The following is a 24,794-nucleotide window of genomic DNA, read 5'->3' as shown; positions in this document are numbered from 1 at the left end:
TTATGGACTTCCAAAATGAAATTTTAGGTTTCCTATTTTTTGGTATGCAGGGTTCTCCTGCAACGCCCTTTTGTTCCTAATTGCATTGTGATTTTTGGGAACAGCAACAAACCGCCTTCTCTGGAGGAATTGTGGAACACCAAAGCCATTGTCCCACAGATATTCTGGGGACAGGATCTTAGTTGGCTTGTGGTAAAGAAAATACTTATTCAGATAGCTTTCATCATGCCAGATGGCTTCAATGCTTTTGTTCTTATCAGTCATCATGGCGTTATGGCAGAAATTGGTTAATTTGAAGACTTCTTCCACAATACCGCCAAAATACCCTCCTGCATAATAGAAATCCCCCTCATCTGTAGGAATGTAAGCTGTTGACTGCTGTCTTCGCTCGTAAGTGAAATGATTGCGTTGCGTATTGTAAAGACCAGGATGTAATGTACCAAACAAATCACTTAATATTTCCACCCCAACGGAGTCACTGAACCTCATGTCTACATCCACACAAACCAAATAATCCACTTCTTTGTAGAAACGTTGATATGCATGATCTCGGATCATTTCCATGCGCCTCATGGACACTTCTTGCCATCGTTTAGAAGTGGGAACTTCTAAGATGATCAGCTGCCTCCCCTCAGGGAGAATAAAATTGGAAATGTCATTAGCACGGTCTGTAAACACATAGTAGTTGACTTTATGCCCCACCATGAAGAACTGTTCAGCAGTTTCAATGAAGGTTTTGATGAAGACTGTGTACCTGAAAAACAGGTCAATGCATCTTAAAGCTCAGACATTTATAAAATAGATGTAGCAGGTTACACTTTGTAACAGACATTTTAATGACATGACTGATAACAAATTGATTAATGTTATTATTCTGTGCCCCCCCCCCCTCCCCCTCCCACCACCACAGTTCATGGTCCTTAGCTGTTTTTTTGCTATCTATTTGTGTTATACTTTTAAAATGTCTTCTTGTAGGAAATAAGGGGGTCCTCTTCCTTCTCACCAGTGGTCTTAAAAGGAGAGGATCTCTGACATGATGTTGTCAGCACTGAGGTGACATCCCCTAGGGGCCTCCTAAAACAAAATAAGAATTACTGCAGGAATAGCACCGGAGAAGTGGTGAAAATTTTAGTGGTGATTTTTTTTAAATTTGACCTTCTGTCAGGGGATCTTTTAGAAAAAAAAAAAAAAAAAAAAGCCCAGAATTAGGCTTCAGGGCTCTATTCACATGTATTTCCTTAGGTACATTGCAGGTATGGCACATTGTAGGTGTGGTGCATCTTACACCATTTAGCTTAAATATGCAAAATGCTAAAGATTGAAAGACAGAAACATATTAAAATGAATACAATAATGTTAAAAAGAATAATACATGAATGCTGTAAAAAGTTAGAGGGTCTCCATCTTTCAAACTAAGGATGGCCACAAGGGATGACCAAGGGAGAAAGTAGAAAAACTCAGACTGGTGCATTCCTAAATACCCAATGTGTTTTTTTTTTTTTTTATGTGGGTGCAAAACTTAAATTAAAGGTTTATAAAATATACTACGCTAGACTTGTGCCTTTCCTCTTTATAATTATGGCCCTTAAACATGAGACAACAATTTTTCAATGCAGTCTTTTTGTTGGAATATATGATGAATCAATAGCTACAGGGTAGCATGCTATGATCCAGAATGAGAATTCTTGGTGAATAAAAGGAACCATTGCACATTCCAGAAAACTACCCCTTGATATACAAACAGCCTGCTTATTGTAAAGAATGATGACGTATGACAATGTTCATGGTGGTACGTGTGTGTTTAAACTCTTTTTATGTTTAGTTTTGTTTTACCTTTTTCTGCTAATTCTGTTTCTAAGACTGCTAAAGACCAATTTGTCTTAACGCCTATTGAAGAGCATTTTTCTCTCAACAAGTTTGTATAATTAGGTCTTGTATTTCCAACCTGCGTTCATTGATTGTTCTACTACCATCTGTAAATATATTTGTATAAAAAATAGGGGTATTGCTGCGCTAAAACATGATTAAATAAACTTACACACTCAACAATGAATAAAAGCTCAACCTCTCTGAGTAAAAGCTGCCAACACCTGATCATGAATTAGAAAACACAGATCATGAAAAATTGTAGGGATAAATGGTGTAGCGCTTATATGATAAAAATTAAACAAATGAACTCCACAGTCCATAAAAAAATATATCAATCATTGGAAGGAAAGTCCGTATCAGAAAGACGTGCTCCCAAAGGTGTAGCCAATCACTTCACACTCCAACAATTCTGTGCAGAGAGACCACCACCAAGAGAAAAGATGGCCCCTTACCGCAATGAATGGATCCCCACTACAGAGATCAGATCCAGCTCTATTCGTACATCTATACGACCATTGCAGACAGTGCCCGGCTCATAGTGACATCCACATCAGCTCCAATGGTTACAGACACAGGTATAGGTGCATATGTGAAAAAAGAGGGACAACTCCCATAGTGAAGTACAGTAATAAGTGTGTTTATTTGATGCACTAGCATAAAATTGGCAACTCACATTTAGCAGCAGATATTACAGCATGTCTCTCTCAAATATCGCCTTTCGGGTCCGGTTTCCAACCAATAAAATGGCCGCCGCGTCCCTCGTGTGTCCCAGCGTGGCGTGCCGCAAGCTCCTCCTACGCGTTTCGTCAGTAAATGACGTCGTCATTTACTGACGAAACGCGTAGCAGGAGCTTGCGGCACGCCACGCTGGGACACACGAGGGACGCGGCGGCCATTTTCTTGGTTGGAAACCGGACCCGAAAGGCGATATTTGAGAGAGACATGCTGTAATATCTGCTGCTAAATGTGAGTTGCCAATTTTATGCTAGTGCATCAAATAAACACACTTATTACTGTACTTCACTATGGGAGTTGTCCCTCTTTTTTCACATATGCACCTATACCTGTGTCTGTAACCATTGGAGCTGATGTGGATGTCACTATGAGCCGGGCACTGTCTGCAATGGTCGTATAGATGTACGAATAGAGCTGGATCTGATCTCTGTAGTGGGGATCCATTCATTGCGGTAAGGGGCCATCTTTTCTCTTGGCGGTGGTCTCTCTGCACAGAATTGTTGGAGTGTGAAGTGATTGGCTACACCTTTGGGAGCACGTGTTTCTGATACGGACTTTCCTTCCAATGATTGATATATTTTTATATGGACTGTGGAGTTCAAATATATTTGTATATTTTTGGTAAAACAAATCCCAATACGTTATCACGTCTACAAACAATGCAATATTTTTATGGAATTTTTATTAATTTGTTTTTACTAGCAATGGTGGCGATCAGCGATTTTTAGCTGGACTGCGACATTGCGGCAGACAAAATCATCTTGTCCTCTTGCGGAACAAAGATCTGCCTTGTTTACATTGGCAGATTGCCGTACTGCTTCTCTCGGGGATAATGGAGGGGGGCTGGCGGACATCGGGTCCACTGGACCCGTTAATTGACATCCGCATTAGCCAATCTCCGGGGGCGCGATGGCGCCATCTAGTGGCTTTTGAATGAAACAATGTACAGGTACATAGTTTCACACAAACGCCCCACTTTGCCGCAGTATATATGCAGCGGGCCGGTCAGCAAGTGGTTAAAGTAGAGCTGTAGGCAAAACTTTTTTTTCATTTTGAATAGGGCAAGGGAGGGTTATAACCCCTGTAATTGCGATAAAAACAAATCATCAGGATCTCACTGGTAAGGTTAATAAGCGGTGGAGGAGGAGAAGGAGGCCCATATGGAGTAGGAGGTTGAGGTGGCGGTGGATGTGGCGGTGTAGCTGGAATCGGCGGTGGAGGAGGACGAGGTAGCCAACACTGGTTTTTGATTTTATTTATTTTTAAATTAGGGTACACCCCAAAAGAGTTAGAAAGATCAAATACAACAATGGCTGGGTAAGGCCGGTATACATGTCTATTCTGCCCAAGGTACGGACAAGTCCTGTGGGATCCATGCCTGGTTCATTTTAATGAACGTGAGCTTGTCCACATTGGCTCTGGACAGGCGGCTGCGCTTGTCTGTGATAACGCCCCCAGCCATGCTAAATACATTCAGATAATACACTGGCTGCAGGGCAGGCCAGCACCTCCAAGGTGTAAGGGGCAAGCGCAGGCCATGTGCCCAATTTGGAGAGCCAGAAGTTGAAGGGGGCAGACCCGTCATTCAGTACGTCTAGGCGTGTGCACACATACTGCTCCACCATGTTAGTGCTGGGTCGTGGTGCTGCTGGTGGAGCTCCTGTTGCAAGGAGAGGACGTGGTCGATCTGTGCCAGCTACACGCACAAGTGAAACACCTTTCTCAGCTGCGAGTAGGCGACAGAACCTTACAGCATTATTTGGCAGGGCCTAATGCGCCTCTATAAATGTTGAGGCCAGAACAAGTACAGGCGATAGTAGATTGGGTTGCTGACAGTGCCTCCAGTTCCTTCACATTGTCTCCCACCCAGTCTTCTGCTGAAAGGTCAGAGTTGGTAGCTGCAGCTGATGTCGATCAATCTTTCACCTCACCCCCTTGCAAATCAGCCAAGCCGTCTGAGCCCCAAGTCATGCAGCAGTCTCTTCTTTTTGATGACTCTGTTAGCATGGTTTCCCAGGGCCATCCCCCTAGCCCTGCCCCAGAAGTGGAAGAGATTGAGTGCACCGATGCCCAACCACCTATGTCTCAAGATGAGTACATGGGAGGACCATCGTAGCACGTCTTGGATGATGACGAAACGCAGGTGCAAACTGCTGTGGAATTCAGAATTGTGGAGACCGACAAGGAGGGCAGGGGTGAAGACTGGGTGGAAGACGATGTTGAGGACGATGATGTCCTCGACCCCACATGGAATGAAGGTCATGCAGGTGACCTGAGTAGTTTGGAGGAAGAGGTGGTGGTCGCACAGAGCCACCAGCACAGCAGAAGAGGGAGCAGGGTGCAAAAGCGGAGCGGCCGTGCCCTAGACACTACGCCTGCTGCTGCCCAACGCAGCAAGGGACCGAGCACACCAAAGCCAGCTCTAAGGAGTTCCCTAGGGTGGCAGTCCTTCAGACAATGTGCTGATGACAGGACACGAGTGGCTTGCACGCTGTGCAATCAGAGCCTGAAGTGAGGCATAAACCTTCTCAACCTGAGCACAACCTCCATGACCAAGCATCTAAGTGCAAAGCATGAGCTGCAGTGGAGTAGACACCTCAAAAACCAATAAAGGTCTCTGGCTCCTCCTGCTTCCTCTTCTGCTGCAGTCTCGGCCTCTTCGTCCTCTGTAGTGAGACCGGCACCTGCCACCCCGCAAACAAAGGATCTGCCAGCAACACCACCACCTGGGTCACCAACAACCATCTCCACAATGTCCCGTCGAAGCGTTCAGCTTTCTATCTCCCAAACACTGGAGCAGAAGAGGAAGTACCCCCCCTACCCACCCACGATCCCTGGCCCTGAATGCCAGCATTTTAAAAATTCCTGGCCTTTGAAATGCTGTCATTAAGTCTGGTGGAGACGCAGAGTTTTAAAAGCCTTATGGCAGTGGCTGTCCCACAGTATGTCGTGCCCAGCCACCACTACTTTTCCAGGCAAGCCATCCCTTCCCTGCACAACTGCACTGCCATATAAGAAGGGAAATATCAAGGTTAGAGACTAGATGGATTTTCCAGCTGAAAGTGTATAGGCCATTCGGCCTTAACATTGAATGGGACGTGAATGCGTTTTTAAATAATAGCTAGGTCCCTATCTTCTATTTTCTGGTTACTTTGATATTTTTAGGAATATTTTATAACAAGATTTTATGATATTTCCTCCAGTGGTTGTTATTTTGTCCCTCTGAAACACTTCCTCTGATATTTTAATGTTAATTAATTTTATTGGCTTCAGATATCATGTATTGTGATCATGTTTTATTAATTTTTAATTTGTGCAATTTTATTATGGATATGCGGGTCTAGTACAGCGGTATTCCCTCAGATTTCCGAGTGTGATGTTTATATTAAATGAATTTGGTCCAGATATAGTCTATTAGACATTTCGGGATGTGTCCCCTATGATAAAGATATGCATTTTTACATTTCCTGTCCAGACCAATCACTGACTTCCTGTTTCCTCTTGGTGGAGTGCATGAGTCACTTTCTGTTTCCTCTTGATGGAGTGCATGAGTCACTTCTGGTTCCGGGGCGGCGACGTCGGGACTGATTATTGGTGACTTTCTGTTTCCTCTTTGTGGAACACATGAGTCACTTCCAGGTCCGGGGCGGTGATGCCGGGACTATGCACACAGGTGCTATCATTAATTTTACTTACAGAGAAGACTACTTAAGGGTGATGACGATGGACACCGGGCTATGCCTCCTTTGAGAACATTAGAATGACGAAATGCATCAGGAGGGGCTAGCCGAGCATCTTACGTCACACCCGGAAGTCTAAGCACGGCCATTTATTTGGTTTGCGGAAGGAACACTGCGGGACAGACTCAGGCTGATTACTATCTGCTGTGATACGTGCTTGTTATACATCAAATGGGTGAGTGCATAATTGTGTGTTTACCCAAATAAAGGTTGTTAAAAGATAATGCACTATGGGCCTGTCCCTTTTGTTTAACATCCCCCAATACATGTGAGATACGGCACCTATGGGAGTTTGAATAGGATTGTACAACAACATCTTGAAGTGGAAGCACTGGGAGCTGTATGATTCTGTGAAAGGTTGCAGTGGTCCTTAACCACTCACTGCTCCAGATCCACTTTTGTCCGGTAAGAGGCAGTATATGGTGGCTGGGAATTCACTCTGTCTATGTTGGTTTATCACCTGGGTGGATGTCCTATTAGTACCTCCCACATCTTGTATTGCTGCATTGACACACTATTGCTATCAAGATTCTCCAGTTTTCTACGCATATTGAGCAATTGATTGCATGTGGACTGTTGGGACTTTTTTTCACTAGTTTTAGCGCAACTCTATTTTTGATATGTGCACTGCGCAACGCCATCTGTGGCAAGGTTGCCTAACCTAACTACGGATACGTGGACCAGTAAGCACAGTCAGGGACGTTATATCTCCCTAACAGCACACTGGGTAAATGCAGTGGCGGCTGGGCCTGAGGCGGATAGCAGTTTGGCGCATGTCCTTCCACCACAGAGGATTGCAGTGCGCTTCAGTTTGTCTCCTGTTCCTAACTCCTCCTACTCTGCTTCCTCATCCTCTACCGCCTCCTCATCCGGTCAGCATAAAACCTTCAACCCCACAGCCAGGGGTAAACGACAGCAGCAAAACAATACGGTGATAACACCCTTCGCCTGCGCTTAGAATCCAAGCTTCCTGGCCACACCTCCCACGGGACTCACATAAGGCATCTTGGATGGCTAGAGTCTTGCTGCCCACAAAAGGACTGGGGTAGTCCAACAGTACTATAGGCAAAAAGAAACAAAAAAGAAAAACGACAGCAGGCAGTTTTAAAACTTGCCTATTTGGGGGAAAAAACCACACACAACACAGTTGTGGAGGGGCATTGAACAGTAGACCGATGAGTGGTTGGTGCCAGTGAGTCTCAAACCCGGCCTGTTGGTGTGCGATAATGAGCAAAATCTCGTAGCAGCTCTAGGCCTAGCCGGTTTGACACACATCCCTTGCCTGGCGCATGTGCTGAATTTGGTGGTGCAGAGGTTCCTTAAAAATTACCCCGATATGTCAGAGCTGCTGCAGAAAGTGTGGGCCGTCTGTGCGCACTTTCGGCGTTCTCACCCTGCTGCTGCTCGCCTGTCAGCGTTGCAGCGTAACTTCGGCCTTCCCGCTCACCGCCTCATATGTGATGTGCCCACAAGGTGGAACTCCACCTTGCACATGCTGGCCAGACTGTGCGAGCAGCAGCAGGCCATAGTGGAGTTTCAGCTGCAGCACGCACGCATGAGTCGCTCTGTGGAACAGCACCACTTCACCACCAATAACTGGGCCTCCATGCGAGACCTGTGTGCCTTGTTGCGCTGTAACATATGCAGACTAGGCCGCAATTTAATATTTTTTCCCTAAATGGGTGTTTATTGAATAGCGGAATAGAACAACAGTATCCAATGGGTGCATCTCACAGTAACATATGCAGACTAGGCCGCAATTCAATATTTTTTCCCTAAATGGGTGTTTATTGAATAGCAGAATAGAACAACAGTATCTAAAGGGTGTATCTCATAGTAACATATGCAGACTAGGCCACAATTTAATATTTTTTCCCTAAATGGGTGTTTATTGAATAGCGGAATAGAACAACAGTATCCAATGGGTGTATCTCACAGTAACATATGCAGACAAGGCCGCAATTGAATATTTTTTCCCTAAATGGGTGTTTATTGAATAGCAGAATAGAAAAACAGTATGTAAAGAGTGTATCTCACATGTACATATACAGACTAGGCCGCAATTTAATATTTTTTCCTTAAATGGGTGTTTATTGAATAGTGGAATAGAACAACAGTATAGAAAGGGTGTATCTCACAGTAAAATATGCAGACTAGGCCGCAGTTTATTTTTTTCCCCCTAAATGGGTTTTTACTGCAAAGCGGAATACAAGAGTATGCAATGGGAGTATCTCACTGTAACATATGCAGACTAGGCCGCAATTAGCTTTTTATCCCCTTAATGGGTTTTTATTGCAAAGCAGAATACAACAGTATGCAATAGGTGTAACTCACTGTACCATATGCAGACTAGGCCGCAATTAGCTTTTTATCCCCTAAATGGGTTTTTATTGCAAAGCGGAATACAACAGTATGTAAATGGGTGTATCTCACTGTACCATATGCAGACTAGGCCGCAATTAGCTTTTTATCCCCTAAAGTTTTTTTTTTGCAAAGCGGAATACAACAGTATGCAATGGGTGTATCTCACTGTACCATATGCAGACTAGGCCGCAATTAGCTTTTTATCCCCTAAATGGGTTTTTAATTCAAAGCAGAATATAACAGTATGCAATAGGTGTATCTCACTGTACCATATGCAGACTAGGCCGCAATTAGCTTTTTATCCCCTAAATGGGTTTTTATTGCAAAGCGGAATACAACAGTATGCAATGGGTGTATCTCACTGTACCATATGCAGACTAGGCCGCAATTAGCTTTTTATCCCCTAAATGGGTTTTTATTGCAAAGCGGAATACAACAGTATGCAATGGGTGTATCTCACAGTACCTTATGCAGACTAGGCCGCAATTAACTTTTTATCCCCTAAATGGGTTTTTATTGCGAAGCAGAATACAACAGTACGCAATAGTGGTATCTCACTGTACCATATGCAGACTAGGCTGCAATTTATTTTTTTTCCCCTAAATGGGTTTTTATTGCAAAGCGGAATACAACAACAGTATGCAATGGGTGTATCGAACTGTAACGTATGAATGAAAATCTGAAAAATAATTGTCCCCTTAATTGGTGCTTGTTGAATAGCAGATTTGAAATGCAGTGTATAAACGCTGTAAGTCACAGTAAAATATGAAGGAAAAAAGTTTTTTTCTTTTTTAAATGCAGATTAAGCAGACACATATGCACTGAGCTTGCATGAAATGGCCGCTACACACCGCATGCCTAACAGGTTGGATGCTGTTGTTGTTCTATTCCGCTATTGAATAAAAAAAAACCCATTTGAATGAAAAACTGAAAAACATTTTTTTTCCCTAAATACTGAAAAATAATTATTTTCCCCTTACATTGGTGCTTTTTGAAGAGAAGGTTAGAAAGCAGTGTCTGTCTAAACAATGTATGTAAAAGTGAAATATGAAGGAAAATTTTTTTTTTTCTTTTTTAAATGCACGCCTAACAGGTTGGATACGGTTGTTGTTCTATTCCGCTATTGAATAAAAAAAACCCCATTTGAATGAGAAACTGAAAAATAATTTTTTTCCCTAAATACTGAAAAATAATTATTTTCCCCTTACATTGGTGCTTTTTGAAGAGCAGGTTAGAAAAGCAGTTTCTGTCTAAACACTGTATGCCAAAGTAAAATATGAAGGAAATTTTTTTTTTTTTTTTTTTTTCTTAAATGCAGATTAAGCAGACACATATGCACTGAGCTTGCATTAAATGTGCAGCACCGAACGCCACCCACCTAACAGACTGATAAAAGTTTTTTTTTTCTCCTTTCTCCTTCTCACTGGGCTCAGGTCAGGGCATAAAGATCAAGCACTGCACCCCCACACAATACAATCAAGGTAGATCACTGTCTGATTAAAGACGTTTCTTCCTATTCTTTCCCTCAAAGCAATCTCCAGCCTGACCCTACAATAATCTCCTATCTCTCCCTCCAGGCAAAAAGATTGTGCACTGCACCCCCACACAATACAATCAATGTAGATCACTGTCTGATTAAAGAAGATTCTTCCTATTCTTTCCCTCAAAGCAATCTCCAGCCTGCCCCTACAATAATCTCCTATCTCTCCCTCCGTTCAAAAAGATCGTGCACTGCACCCCCACACAATAAAATCAATGTAGATCGCTGTCTGATTAAACAAGATTATTCCTATTCTTTCACTCAAAGCAATCTCCAGCCTGACCCTACAGTAATCTACTATCTCTCCCTCAGCAGCATCAGGAACCTCTCCCTAGTATAGTTTGAGCAGAGTGACGCGCGGCGCTATGTGACTCCAGCTTATATAGACTCTTGGTCACATGCTGCACTGGCCAATCACAGCCATGCCATTAGTAGGCATGGCTGTGTTGGCTTCTAAGGGCACATTAGTTAAACGCTTGCTGATTGGCTGCCTTGCACCTGTTGAAACCGCACCATTAAAACCGGGCCAAAACATCAAATAACATTACCGAACAACGGACAGTACCCGAACATACAGTGAAATGCTCGGGTCCGTGTCCGGGTACCGAATACCCAAAATTCCGGTACGATCCCGAACAATACAGTCCGGGTTCGCTCAACCCTAGTCAGTTCACATTAATCTCATGTGTGGACAGGTAGTACTGTTCCCCGCTGGGGATAACTCACTGTTCCTGGATCAGCCGCAGAGGGACACCGGTACACAATCCGCACTCTCCACTCTGTACAAAACCATCCTTTCTGCGTTGCTATTTCCCAGCATCAGCAGATGTGGATGTGGGAGCCTGGGGTCAAGGTAGGACTCCTTGGGAGTGGGAGCCTCGAGTCAATGTGGTAGCCTCAATATCCAGATCACAGGGTGGTGTTGCTGAGTGACAAGATGTTGTCAGCTGCAGAGTGTGGTCATGTCCATGAGCATGTGGGGACAATCATACTACACGTTTCACCCAGTGGTCACTTGGGCTTCTTCAGGGTAGTGTGAAAACCATTTTCCTTGCCTTAAATAGCATGAATGGTATCTCCTTAACAGGATATCCTGTGATGTCACACTTGACCGAATCTTTAACCCATTAAAGGGTCCTTTGTAGTGTGTTTGCATTTCAGTGTCGCCATCTTGTGGTAATTTAAGATACAGAAACATTAATTTGTTTGTATATGTACCCCTGCCAGATTTTTTTTGCCATCTGTGTTGCATTGCAGAGATTTTCCTTCACTTCCTGTCCAATAGCCAAACAGGAAGTGAGAGGAAATCCATACAAATTAGAATTACCTGGGGACCCCCAGGTCACCAGAACTAGTGTCCCCATTGAAAGATTCCCCCTCTATTACTTTTCTAGGAACAACCCAAAATTTGGGATTTTCTTTTACTTTCACTTTTGATGATTATGGTAAACAGGACAAATAAAGAGGGTGAATCTCCCTAACGTTGGGCACAGACAGCAAAAAAAAAAAAACTCACAGGTGTTTTAATCCATTTCCATTCTGTCCAAAAGGAAAAAAAAAGTTTTGCCTTTAGTAATACTTTAACTCTTTCCTGCACTAGTTGCCTAGTTTGCACTTGGGCTGGTTTTGGTGGAGTTAGCGGGTTTGTGGATTTTTGTAGATGTGTCATGTGACTTGCAATTGCCTGCTTGGCCATCTACTGTTGTAAACACTCCTAAAGAAGCCTCATGCTCATTCCCATGAGAGATTGTACTTGTTTAACTATAATTTCATTGTGTTCCCACGGCAATTTATGGTCCTTCTTTATTAGAATAAAACCTTTGTATTTAAAAAAATGTAACCTTCACTATTGTTGGTCCCCTAAGTTAGGAAGTTCTGTTGACTGGAAGTTTCTCAACATATCGAACCTTCAATGATCATTGTCATGATACAAATGTAATCACCTCCTTGTTCAAGAGTTGCCTTTTCCAATGCTAGCACACAAATTAGTCCAAAAAGTAGAGATTTTATACATTTTTACCTACTTTTTAATAGCAAAAACAGTAATGCCAACACGGACATTTCTCTTGTGGAACTGTGCATTCAGAATATCAGTGTTATAAGTGCCATTCCATATGATTGGAGCAAGCCAAGGTGTTATCATCAAGACATCTGACCTCCTAGAGAACAAGAAAAAGAACATTGTACAGGAGTTTAGAGGATATGCAAACATAACATTTCACAGACTTAAGCGAACGCTAAGCTCACAAGGTCTACAGATCAAGTAATACCAATAAAACCTATGCAGTGAGCGGGATCCATTGACCATGAACAGGTCAAAATAAATCAAGGTACTCTATACCCATATGGAATTTCAGACCGGGAACCCTAAGCAACCAGGCACGTAGTCAAAAAATCAGAGGTAGTGAGAGGGGAAAGACCCTCCCACTATTTTTGTACTGCACCGCTTAATAAATAAAATTAGATTTTTTGCACACATTACCCTGTGAGCCCTGTCATTGCAACCTTTCTGGGAGGGTCTTTCCCCTCTCACTACCTCTGATTTTTTGACTACAGATCAAGTAAGGCAGGTATAAAGATGTTCTTAACCACTTGCCGACCGCTCACATTGGTGCTACTGCGGCAAAGTGGTTCGATTCAGGTCTACGTCACTGGACTCCTCCCCTTATGGGTGGCGCGCGCACGCCGCCGAAGGCTCGCTCCTGCTGTATTCAGTTACAGCGGGAGTCGGGCCAGGGGAGGAGCAGCGGTGATCACCGCTGCTCTTCCCCGATCATCGGGGATCGAGTGTGGAGATCCGCCCGCTTGTGTAAACAAAGCAGGCGGATCTCCGATGTGACAGGCAGGGTCAGATTGCAGGATTCAGCATAGCTGAACCTGCGATCTTTCCCTGTGTCACACAGTCCCCTCCTCCCACACACGTCAGTAAGCACCTGGCATACATTAACCCCTTGATCACCAATAAAAATTAACCCCTTCCCTGCCAGTGTAATTTTTACAGTAACAGTGCATATTTATAGCACTGATTACTGTAGTAATGTCACTGGTACCCCCAAAAGTTCCCGTAGGTTAGTAACTTAGATAACTTTTGCGCAAACCAATCAAAATTCGCTTATTGCAATTTTTTTTACCAAAAATATGTAGCAGAAAACAAATTGGCCAAAAAAGTTTTTTGGGGGGGGGAATTTCATATAAAAAAATGTGAGAAATATTGTTATTTTTTCAAAATTGTCGCTTTTTTTTGTATATAGCGCAAAAAATTAAAATCGCACAGGTGATCAAATACCACCAAAAGAAAGCTCTTTTTGTGGGGAAAAAAAGGACATAAATTTAATTTGGGTACAGCATCGCACGACATGTGCAATTGTCCATTAAATTAACGCAGTGCCGAATCGCAAAATATGGCCTGGTCAGGAATGGGGTAAAATCTTCCGGTCTTAAAGCGGTTAAAAATACGCTCATTGACAATTTTTTTTTGTCAAAGACATGTAGCTAAATACATTTTGGCCTAAATATATGACAAAAATTGAATATATTGGATATTTTTTAACTGTCAAAGTAGAAAAATATTGTTATTTATTCAAAATTTTCGCATTTTTTTATTAATATCGCAAAAAATAAAAAGCGCAGAGGTGATCAAATACCACCAAAAGAAAGCTCTGTTTGTGGGAAAAAAAGGACGTAAATTTCTTTTGGGTACGGCGTTGCATGACCGCGCAATTGTCAGTTAAAGTCACACAGTGCCGAATCGCAAAAAGTGGCCCGGACGTAAGACAGCAAAATCCTCCGGTGGTAAAGTGGTTAACAGTTACCTCTGTGCACCCCAAATCAGACATCTTCATCCACAAATGTCTGCATTCTATGTGCTAATATGCAGCTTTCAAGAATTTGATTTCAGCCCTTTTCGTTGGTATGAAGAATCCTCAGAGAAACAGCTTGTTTCAAAGCAGAAACAATAACAAAATGAAGTGTCCTATAGTACTTAAGAAAATAATAAATCTTTCTTCTCATAATACAATATGAACTTTGCAATAAATATCATAAGTAAACAATATAAAACACAGTGATGTGATAATACAGCAAAAATTATATCCTCAAAATGTGTTTCTTCTGTGTCCAAAAAAAAGTTCACACATTATCCACCATTGGAGCAATACCAATGTATCCACCACCACAGAACCTCTTAGGGTGTTCTTTCACCTGGTTTGGTGGACCCCACTTGAATGTGGAAGTTTTGCAAGTACTGGGTTGGACCCCCTTTTGCCTCAACAAGGTGTTGGAAACATTCCTCAGAGATTTTGGTCCATATTGACATGATAGCATCACGCAATTGCTGCACATTTGTCGGCTGCACATCCATCCCAAAGGTGCTCTATTGGATTGGGATCGGGTGACTGTGGAGGCTATAGGAGTACAGTGAGCTCATTGTCATGTTCAGGAAACCACTTTGAGATGATTGGAGCTTTGTGACATGGTGCATTATCCTGCTGGATAGGAGCCATCAGAAGATGGGTACACTGTAGTCATAAAGGGATGGACATGGTCAGCAACAATAGTATGCCGTGGCATTTAAACAATGCTCAATTGGTACTAAGACGCCCAAAGTGTGCCAAGACAATATCACCCACACCATTACACCACCACCACCAGCCTGAACCGTTGATACAAGGCAGGATGGATCCATGTTTTCATGTTGTTTACGCCAATTTCTGACCCTACCATCTGAATGTCGCAGCTCAAATCGAGACTCATAAGACTAGGCAACATTTTTCCAATCTTCTATTATCCAATTTTAGTGAGCCTGGGGGAATTGTAGCCTCAGTTTTCAGTTCTTAGCTGACAGGAGTGGCACCCAGTATGGTCTTCAGCTGCTGTAGCCCATCTGCTTCAAGGTTCGATGTGTTGTGTGTTCAGAAATGGTATTCTGCATACCTTGGTTATAATTAGAGGTTATTTAATTTATTGTTGCCTTTCTATCATCTGGAACCAGTCTGCCCATGCTCCTCTGACATCAACAAAGTATTTTCGTTCACACAACTGCAGTTCACTGGATATTTTCTCTTTCTTGGACCATTCTCTGTAAACCCTAGAGATGGTTATGTGTGAAAATCCCAGTAGAACAGCAGTTTTTAAAATACTCAGACCAGCCCATCTGGCACCAAAAACCATGCAATGTTTAAAGTCACTTAAATTGCCTTTCTTCCCCATTCTGATGCTCAGTTTGAACTTCAGCAAGTTATATTCACCCTGTCTAGATGCCTAAATGCATTGAATTACTGTCTTGTCATTGGCTGATTAGCAATTTGTGTTAGCAAGCAATCAAACAGGTGTACCTAATAAAGTGGCCGGTGAGTGTATTCCAAAGCTAAGATGTCATAAAGAGCATAAAGTTTGCAGTCTGCACAATGAAAATAGTGCAGAATGCAAACCACTTTTTTTATTTGTTTAAAAACATATCACATATGCACTCATATGGTAGAAATATACAATGCAGTTGTAAGGCAAAACAAACAGAGCAAGATGGTGTCCTGGCTCCGCTCTGCATGATGACGTCACCACCTGGCTGACGCCTTGAGCCCAAACAGCCTTTGAAAAAGCCAATTAGGCGAACGCATCAGACTGGCTGTGATGCCAATGATGGATAATGTGTAAACCTTTTGTGAACACAGAAAAAATGGTTTTCTCATAAAGATAGTATGGTGTATGTATGGGACTGATTAATATTGGTTTTTTTTTCGCACAGATTTAGACACATTTTTGAGGATACAATGTTTGCTCTATTATTACTATGTTTCAAATTGTTTACTTGTATTTGAATGTGATATTTACTGCATATTTTGTGTTGTATGATGAGCGGATTTATTTTCTTAAAAGAGAAGTATGGGGTTTTGTCTTGCTCAGAATCGTATTTACCTAGGTGGATGCAGCATCAGTCCAATGCTGTATGTGTCCCCTGCTGGCTCTAAGACTGAGCGATCAAACACCGTCGATTGTTCGGTTTTCATGACTCCCTGAGCAGATAGCTGGGTACTGTCAGTCACTTCTGTCTGGTCTGCCCACTCCCTGGAACGCTGGGCTGTAAAGGGAGCTCAGGCTCCGGCTCTCAGCAGCTCACTAAGAGGTTGAGCCGGGTCTCGGTTCCGGCATGTGGGCGGATCCTGGACTGGCTCTGTGATGTCAGCCGACACTGATTATTTGATTGCTTCTGTGGACAGGTGTCTTTTATACAAGTAACAAGCGGTGTAACAAGCTCCCTTTAGGAGAGTGTTCCTTATTAGGGATGATCGAACTTTTCAAAAGTTTGGTTTGACCAGAACACCCGAACTTCCCAAAAGTTTGGCCCGGATTTCAGAACCCCATTGAAATCAATGGGACCCGAACTTCTGTAATCAAAAAACCCATTTTGAAGCCATAAAACCCAACAAATGCCCCTAAAAAGTGCCTAGGGTTCTGGGTCATGCCCCAGAGACTATTAATCACACAAAAAAAAGTTCTTAAAAATTGTCATTTTTTGATAGAGAGCCAATTATTGAAAAAATTATTGGAAAAAAAATGAGATTTCTTTCGATTTCGTGTCTGGGGGGTCTAAAAAGTGTACCTGTGAAGTTTCAGCTCTGTAGCATGTCCAGAACCAGAAAAAAAAAGATTGTTTGTATTAGAATTAATATAGAACAGGGATATGGCTCCGCTATTTTCACACCTTGCCGGTTTTGTAGCAAGCGTTTTTTTGGGTATTTTTTGGGGGTTATTGGAGGCAGGCATAACATCAAAACTTCTGTGTAGGGGTATATATACACACACACTTATATGTATATATACACATACACATATATAGGTGTGAAAGTAGCAGAACACTATACTTGCACTAATGAAATAATTAACACCCATATGGCTTCTCTCCTTTCACACCTACATGTGTGTATGTGTATAAATACATATAAGTGTGTGTGTATATATACCCCTATACAGAAGTTCAGATGTTTTGCCTGCCTCCAAAGACCCACAAAAAATGCCCAAAAAAACGCCTGCAATAACACACCTGGGCGTTTTTTTTTTGGCGCAGGTGTTTTTTTGGGCATTTTTTGTGGGTCTTTGGAGGCAGGCAAAATATCTGAACTTCTGTATAGGGGTATATATACACACACACTTATATGTATTTATATACATACACATATATATGTGTGATAGGAGCGGAGCCATATGCCTGTTAATTATTTCATTAGCGCAAGCATAGTGTTCTGCTACTTTCACACCTATATATGTGTATGTGTATATATATATACATACATGTGTGTGTATATATACCCCTATACAGAAGTTCAGATGTTTTGCCTGCCTCCAAAGACCCCAAAAAAATGCCCAAAAAAACGCCTGCGTTTTTTTTTTGGCACATGCGTTTTTTTGGGCATTTTTTGTGGGTCTTTGGAGGCAGGCAAAACATCTGAACTTCTGTATAGGGGTATATATACACACACACTTATATGTATTTATACACATACACACATATTGGTGTGAAAATAGCAGAACCCTATGCTTGCGCTAATGAAATAATTAACAGGCATATGTCTCCGCTCCTATAACACCTATATATGTGTATGTGTATAAATACATATATGTGTGTGTATATATACCCCTATACAGAAGTTCAGATGTTTTGCCTGCCTCCAAAGACCCCAAAAATTGCCCAAAAAAAACGCCTGCAATAACACACCTGGGCGTTTTTTTTTTGGCGCAGGCGTTTTTTTGGTCATTTTTTTGGGCACCCTGACACTTAACACTTTCCCTACAGAAACTAGATTTTTGAATCTAACTAAAGTGGAAAATAGCACCCTAACTACACTAGATATCCCTTTCCTCACACTTATAATTGCTAGATGACGCTTTGAAGCAGAAGTAACAGAACTGCTTCCACTCTCTTCCACGTCCCTTTATTACAATGCTAGGAATTTGGCGGGGCTATCTTATATACTGGGGGGCGTATTCACTAATGATTGGCCTCTGTACCCCCTAGTCACTCCAATCACATTCCTAGCATTCTCCTGCCCCCTCAATTGGCTTTTACTGATGGTTCTGGTCCAATCACTGGCTTTTAAAGCCCATTTCCTGTCCCATTGCATTTTGGTCGGTTCTGGTTGCCGAATTCCAAACTTTTTCAGCAAAAAGTTTGGAATTCGGCCGAATTTCGAACACCCAATGTTCGGGTCGAACCGATAATCGACCCGAACCGTTCGATCACCCCTATTCTTAATCTCAGCTCATTACACCTGGGATCCAGAAATCTTGCTGATTGATAGGCGGTCAAATACTTATTTTACTCATTACAATGCAAATCAATTCATAACTTTTTTGAAATGCATTTTTCTGGATATTTGTTTTGGTATTCTGTCTCTCACTGATAAAATAAACCTATCATTAAAATGATAGACTGATCATTTCATTGTCAGTGGGCAAACGTTCAAAATCAGCAGGGGCTCAAATACCTTTTTCCCTCACTGTATATAAAAACCCGATTCCAAAAAAGTTGGGACACTGTACAAATTGTGAGTAAAAAAAAGAATGGACTAATTTACAAATCTTATAAACTTATATTTTATTCAAAATATAATATAGATAACATATCAAATGTTGAAAGTGAGACATTTTGAAATGTCATGCCAAATATTGGCTCATTTTGGATTTCATGAGAGCTACACATTCCAAAAAAAGTTGGGACAGGTAGCAAAAAGAAGCCGGAAATGTTAAATGTACATATAAGGAACAGTTGGAGGACCAATTTGCAACTTATTAGGTCAATTGGCAACATGATTGGGTATAAAAAGAGCCTCTCAGAGTGGCAGTGTCTCTCAGAAGTCAAGATGGGCAGAGGATCACAAATTCCCCCAATGCTGTGGGGAAAAATAGTGGAGAAATATCAGAAAGGGGTTTCTCAGAGAAAAATTGCAAAGAGTTTGGAGTTATCATCATCTACAGTGCATAATATCATCCAAAGATTCAGAGAATCTGGAACAATCTCTGTGTGTAAGGGTCAAGGCTGGAATACCATACTGGATGCCCGTGATCTTTGGGCCCTTAGACGGCACTGCATTACATACAGGAATGCTACTGTAATGGAAATCACAACATGGGCTCAGGAATACTTCCAGAAAACATTGTCGGTGAACACAATCCACAGTGTCATTCGCCGTTGCCAGCTAAAACTCTATAGGCCAAAAAAGAAGCCAAATCTAAACATGATCCAGAATCGCAGGCGTTTTTTCTGGGCCAAGGCTCATTTAAAATGGACTGTGGCAAAGTGGAAAACTGTTCTGTGGTCAGACGAATCAAAATTTGAAGTTCTTTTTGGAAAACTGGGACGCCATGTCATCTGGACTAAAGAGGACAAGGACAACTCAAGTTGTTCTCAGCGCTCAATTCAGAAGCCTGCATCTCTGATGTTATGGGGTTGCATAAGTGTATGTGGCATGGGTAGCTTACACATCTGGAAAGGCACCATCAATGCTGAAAGGTATATCCAAGTTCTAGAACAACATATGCTCCCATCCAGATGTTGTTTCTTGCAGGGAAGACATTGCATTTTCCAACATGACAATTCCAGACCACATACGGCATCAATTACAACATCATGGCTGCGTAGAAGAAGGATCCGGGTACTGAAATGGCCAGCCTGCAGTCCAGATCTTTCACCCATAGAAAAATTTGGCGAATCATAAAGAGGAAGATGCCACAAAGAAGACCTAAGACAGTTGAGCAACTAGAAGCCTGTATTAGACAAGAATGGGACAGCATTCCTATTCCTAAACTTGGGCAACTTGTCTCCTCAGTCCCCAGACATCTGCAGAGTGCAGACTGTTATAAAATGAAGAGGGGATGCCACACAGTGGTAAACATGGCCTTGTCCCAACTTTTTTGAGATGGGTTGATGCCATAAAATTTAAAATCATTTTATTTTTCCCTTAAAATGATACATTTTCTCAGTTTAAACATTTGATATGTCCTCTATGTTGTATTCTAAATAAAATATTGAAATTTGAAACTTCCACATCATTGCATTCTGTTTTTATTCACAATTTGTACAGTGTCCCAACTTTTTTGGAATCGGGTTTGTATATATATATATCATTGACCAAGTCTTCTGGATAAAGTTTAACCCAACATTACTTAGAAATAATAAAACATATCTAAAACCACATACCAAAGCGTATGCTCATAACTGATAGCCACGAACCCCTTCTCAAGCTTCCAAAGGATCACCGGTTGGAGGACTACCAGAGCCATCCTGAAGTCCATTTATTAACCATTTACAGCTGCTCCCAGGTCCAGCCGGGTCAGGAACTAGTTACTCCTCTAATGCATTTCTTTACTGCAGTTCAGATCAGAATTCCATGCTCTGTGTTAACTATTCATGAAATTTTTTGAGACGCTAACACTTGTGACGGACTGGATGGATACGCTGACACTGTGATGGAGGGGTGGAGGGAGAGGGGAAAGAGAGGGATGGGATTTGTATCTTCTCCTTTTTTTTTCTTTCTCGTTCTTTTTCTTTCCCTCTCTCCCTCTCTCTTCTTTTTTCTCATTAACACAGCTGGTGAATTTTGGAAAATTTTTCTTCCTTTTTCTTTCTATTTTTGCATTTGGAGCTAGGGCTCCTTGTGCACGGGGGGAAGATCCAGGGAATTTTTTTTTTTTTTTTTGCGGTTCCTCTGGCTCTTCCCTTTCCTTGCTCCTTTTGAATTTTTCTTTTTAGGGTTTTTTTTTTTTTTTTGGGTTTTGGGTTATGTCCTACAGCAAATGTTGGTATGTGGCCTTTGGCCAAGTGTGCTGACAGGACAGGGATGGGGGGTATGGGGGAGGAAGTTGGTGCGTGGGGTCTTTTTTTTCTTTTTCTTTTCCCCTTTTCCAGTAAGCCATTTATGACTGCCGTGCTAAAGCTTATATATAGAAGGATATCATTTAATTCTCGGATACAATAGTGTCTGATATGGCATTAAGTATTAAAATTATATCCTGGAATGTCTGGGGATTAAATTCAAAATTTAAAAGAGCTCTGGTTTTTAAGTATCTTCGCTCACAATGCCCTCATATCATGATACTATTGGAAAAACATCTATTAGGTAACAGAACATTAGCCATGAAACGTGCATGGGCCCCAATGTGTATTCATCCTATGTATTCCTCATATTCAAGGGGGGTGTCGATACTCTTTCATAAATCATTTCGAGGTATGATAGAGGACACCGTAATCGATCCTGGAGGACGATATGTACTGTTAGTACTCAATGTAAACTCACACCGCCTAGGGGTTGTGGGGGGTCTACATTCCTCCTCCGTTCTATGCCGAAGTGCTTTATGAAATATTGTAGAAAGTGGCAATGTACCTACCGGCTCGGGTCTTGGTGGCGGGGGATTTTAACAATATTTTGGATTATTCCCTGGATACATCCAACCCGGGGCGGGTGGTTAACGATGAGCTGAGGTACTGGGCAGAAACGGCTGGCCTTACAGAATTGTGGAGATCTAGGAATCCTAGGGAAAGATGTTATTTTTTATTGTCCCCGGTTCATTCGTCCTCCTCTAGGATTGACTTGGCCTTTGCTGGAGCCTCCCTGCTACCCTTTGTTTTTGATGTTGTATATCTGCCTGGAGGGATCTCGGATCATGTCCCCATCCAGATTATTTTACAGTTTGGGTCGGGTGGATCGAGGGGACTCTGGCAATTGGCCCCAAGCTGGATTAAGGAGCCAGGAGTTATAGAAATGTTAAAATCACACATGGAGTTCTTTTGGCAGGTAAACGAAGGGACGGCCACTCCGCAATTGGAATGGGATGCTTTTAAAGCAACTACTAGAGGGATGTATATATCCGCCATCAAGGCACTTAGGAAGGAACGTAGGGGAGAATTGGCGTTATTAGAAAACAAAGAAAGAGAATGTGCAAAGGTGTATGCCGCAAGACCATCTCTAGAGGCGGTAGCATCATTGAGATTGGCTAGGAGGGAAATACAGTTACATTACCAGCATTTAACTTTAGTATCCGAGCAAAAGAGGTAATCTAATTTCTTTGAAAAAGGTGATAAGAATGGTCTTCTAGCACTACTAACAGCATCGGGTAGCCGTCAAGCAGTAGTCTCGTGTATAAAATCAACAACGGGAGAACTATTGACAGGAAGAGAGGATACAGTATATTACAAACATTTAGAACTTTCTATAGCTCATTTTATACGGCTATACTACAATATGAACCTGAAGAGTTGACCAGTGTCCTACACACACTACATTTCCCCAAGTTGCTAGAGGAAGATAGAGAATCTCTGGAGGTAGAGTTGGGGGAGGGTGAGTTAGCTACGGCGCTGGGTTTACTACCAAGTGATAAGGCTCCAGTCCCTGCCAGTCTGCCGGTAGAGTGGTATATGCACTATGTGGTATATTTAATACCGAAGCTGCAGGGGTTGCTTATGGACTGCTTTCAGGGGGGGGGGTACCCGATTCTATGTACGAAGCACATAAAAGAAGGATAAGGATCCCGCACTCTGCACCTCTTATAGACCCATCTCATTAATCAATGCTGATGTTAAAATTCTTGTTAAGCCCCTAGCTATTAGACTGGTGAAGGTTATTCATCAGTTGGTCTCTTCTGATCAGACAGACTTTATGCCAAAAAAACAACGGATATAAATCTCAGAAGAATATTTACACATACCTAGCTGGGACCAGATATCTCCAGTGGGGGTGTATTAGTTTTTTTAGATATTGAAAAGGCATTCAACTCTATAGACTGGAGGTATATGGGAGCGGTATTAGAGGAATTCGGGTTTGGGCCTAAATTTAGGAAATGGATTGATATTTTATATAAGTGTCCTACAGCAGCGATAAAATTAGATGGGATGCTTTCAGAATGGTTCCCTGTAGAGAGGGGAACACGGCAGGGCTGCCTGCTATCCCCTTGTCTCTTTTCTATTATGATAGAACCACTGGCGATGGCTTTGAGGAACTCAACGGAGATACAGGGGATTCAAGTAGGAAATCTGTCAGAGAAAATTGCATTATACGGGGACAATATGGTTCTTTTCAAGACTCCCTATTCATGCCCAGGCAGTACTCCTCATCTACCTGTAATATCTTCATTGGTGTTACAGAGCATTATGGGTGTCCCAATGTGCCGCCTGTTGACTGCCTTCCTCTTGTTTAAAATCAGTAGGGAGCACCCCCACGCAGGCTAGGTGTGGGACACAGGGGAGGAGTCATCTAGCTGTATGTATCATTTCAGCTTGAGCTGCTGAGCTCTGTACACACACATTATGTTGCAAAGCAGCAAAAATTAGCCTGCTAAACATGTGAAAAGATCTACCTGTTGCATGTAATATTTTACATTTACCTGATTTCAATTTTTAAAGAATTTCTTTTTTTTTTTTATTGTATTCTTAGACGTCCTAACCACAAATAAATACAATTATCCAAACAAAAACTATGTATTCCTCCTCTTGTTGTGACTGATTTCAAATAATAAGTATAAGAATAAGAGAGAGATAACTATGAAAGAAATAAAGAAAGAAAAAAAAATTGAAATAAAGAGAAAAAAGAAAAGAGAGTGAGAGACTAAAAAAAGTTATTGAATATATCTGGTCCACATGCTAAGCCACGGTGAATAATCAACAAAACAAACTTACGGTGGTTTAAAGGTCTGTGGCTTGTCATACAACATTCTGTAAAAGAACAAAAAATATATCAGTTTAAAAAATGATGTTGTGTTAAAATATTAGAACTGTGTTTAAATAAAATTTTAAAAAACATAACGGTTTGACCCTTAAAATATGCTCTAGCATAAAATCCTGTTATTTATCCCAAACCAGTCAGCTGCTGGTGGCATGTACAGGCAGCTACAGAAGTGAATGGCTGTATGTGACCATGCTCAGGTATATGCTGATACTTGGGCATTGGTGTAAACCTGTGCATGCAAGTATGACCAGGGCCGGAGTGGGACTCATTTTCAGCCCTGGAGTTTCATGCCTTAGACCGGCCCACTTTAGTTCACGACTGACTATATTAAAATAATGTAATTAAAACCTCAGAATATAAGTTTGCAATGGCGCACTGTTCTCTATTCTCTACAGCCTTGTAATTCATTGTATTTTTCAAAAAATATCATCATTTCCAATTCAGTGCAAATACAGTAGTAGCCTTCTCCGCCATGGATTCCCCCAGATCCTTCCCCCCCTAGTATGTATGATGCACGCATATTCTTAGCCCCCAAGTGCATAACTTTACATTTATCAACATTAAACCTCATTTGCCACATAGTTTTTTTTAAATGTACGAAAATATTGGCCAATACCGATATTCAATGACCAAAATATCGGCCAAAAAACTATATCGGTCGATCACTAATTCATAGTGCTGCAAAAGCAGCCTATTCCATGTTTTAGCTTAGTATTAAAAATGAGATTAAACATTGCAGTGATAGGGCTCTTTCACACGGTCCGCCTCCGTAGGCGGATCCGTGTTGCTCAGCGGGGATCGATCCGCGATCCCCGCTGAGCCGGCGGATGACAG

General features: G+C 41.9%; 1 protein-coding gene across 1 annotated transcript; it reads right to left on the bottom strand.

Moving 5' to 3' along the window:
• LOC309560592 (histo-blood group ABO system transferase-like) lies at positions 1 to 23,975 on the bottom strand (the record flags this gene model as incomplete). Its single annotated transcript, XM_082264221.1, has 3 exons — positions 23,912 to 23,975; positions 12,273 to 12,407; positions 1 to 754 (listed from the first exon to the last, which is right to left on the bottom strand). Exons 1-3 carry the CDS (start codon positions 23,944 to 23,946, stop codon positions 1 to 3), a joined length of 924 nt encoding a protein of 307 aa, XP_082120347.1. The 5' UTR covers positions 23,947 to 23,975.
• Positions 23,976 to 24,794: the final 819 nt, after the last annotated feature.

This window comes from Pelophylax lessonae, assembly GCF_965119305.1.
Source record: "Pelophylax lessonae genome assembly, chromosome: 7".
NCBI lineage: Eukaryota > Metazoa > Chordata > Amphibia > Anura > Ranidae > Pelophylax > Pelophylax lessonae.
This window is presented reverse-complemented; position numbering and strand designations above follow the sequence as displayed.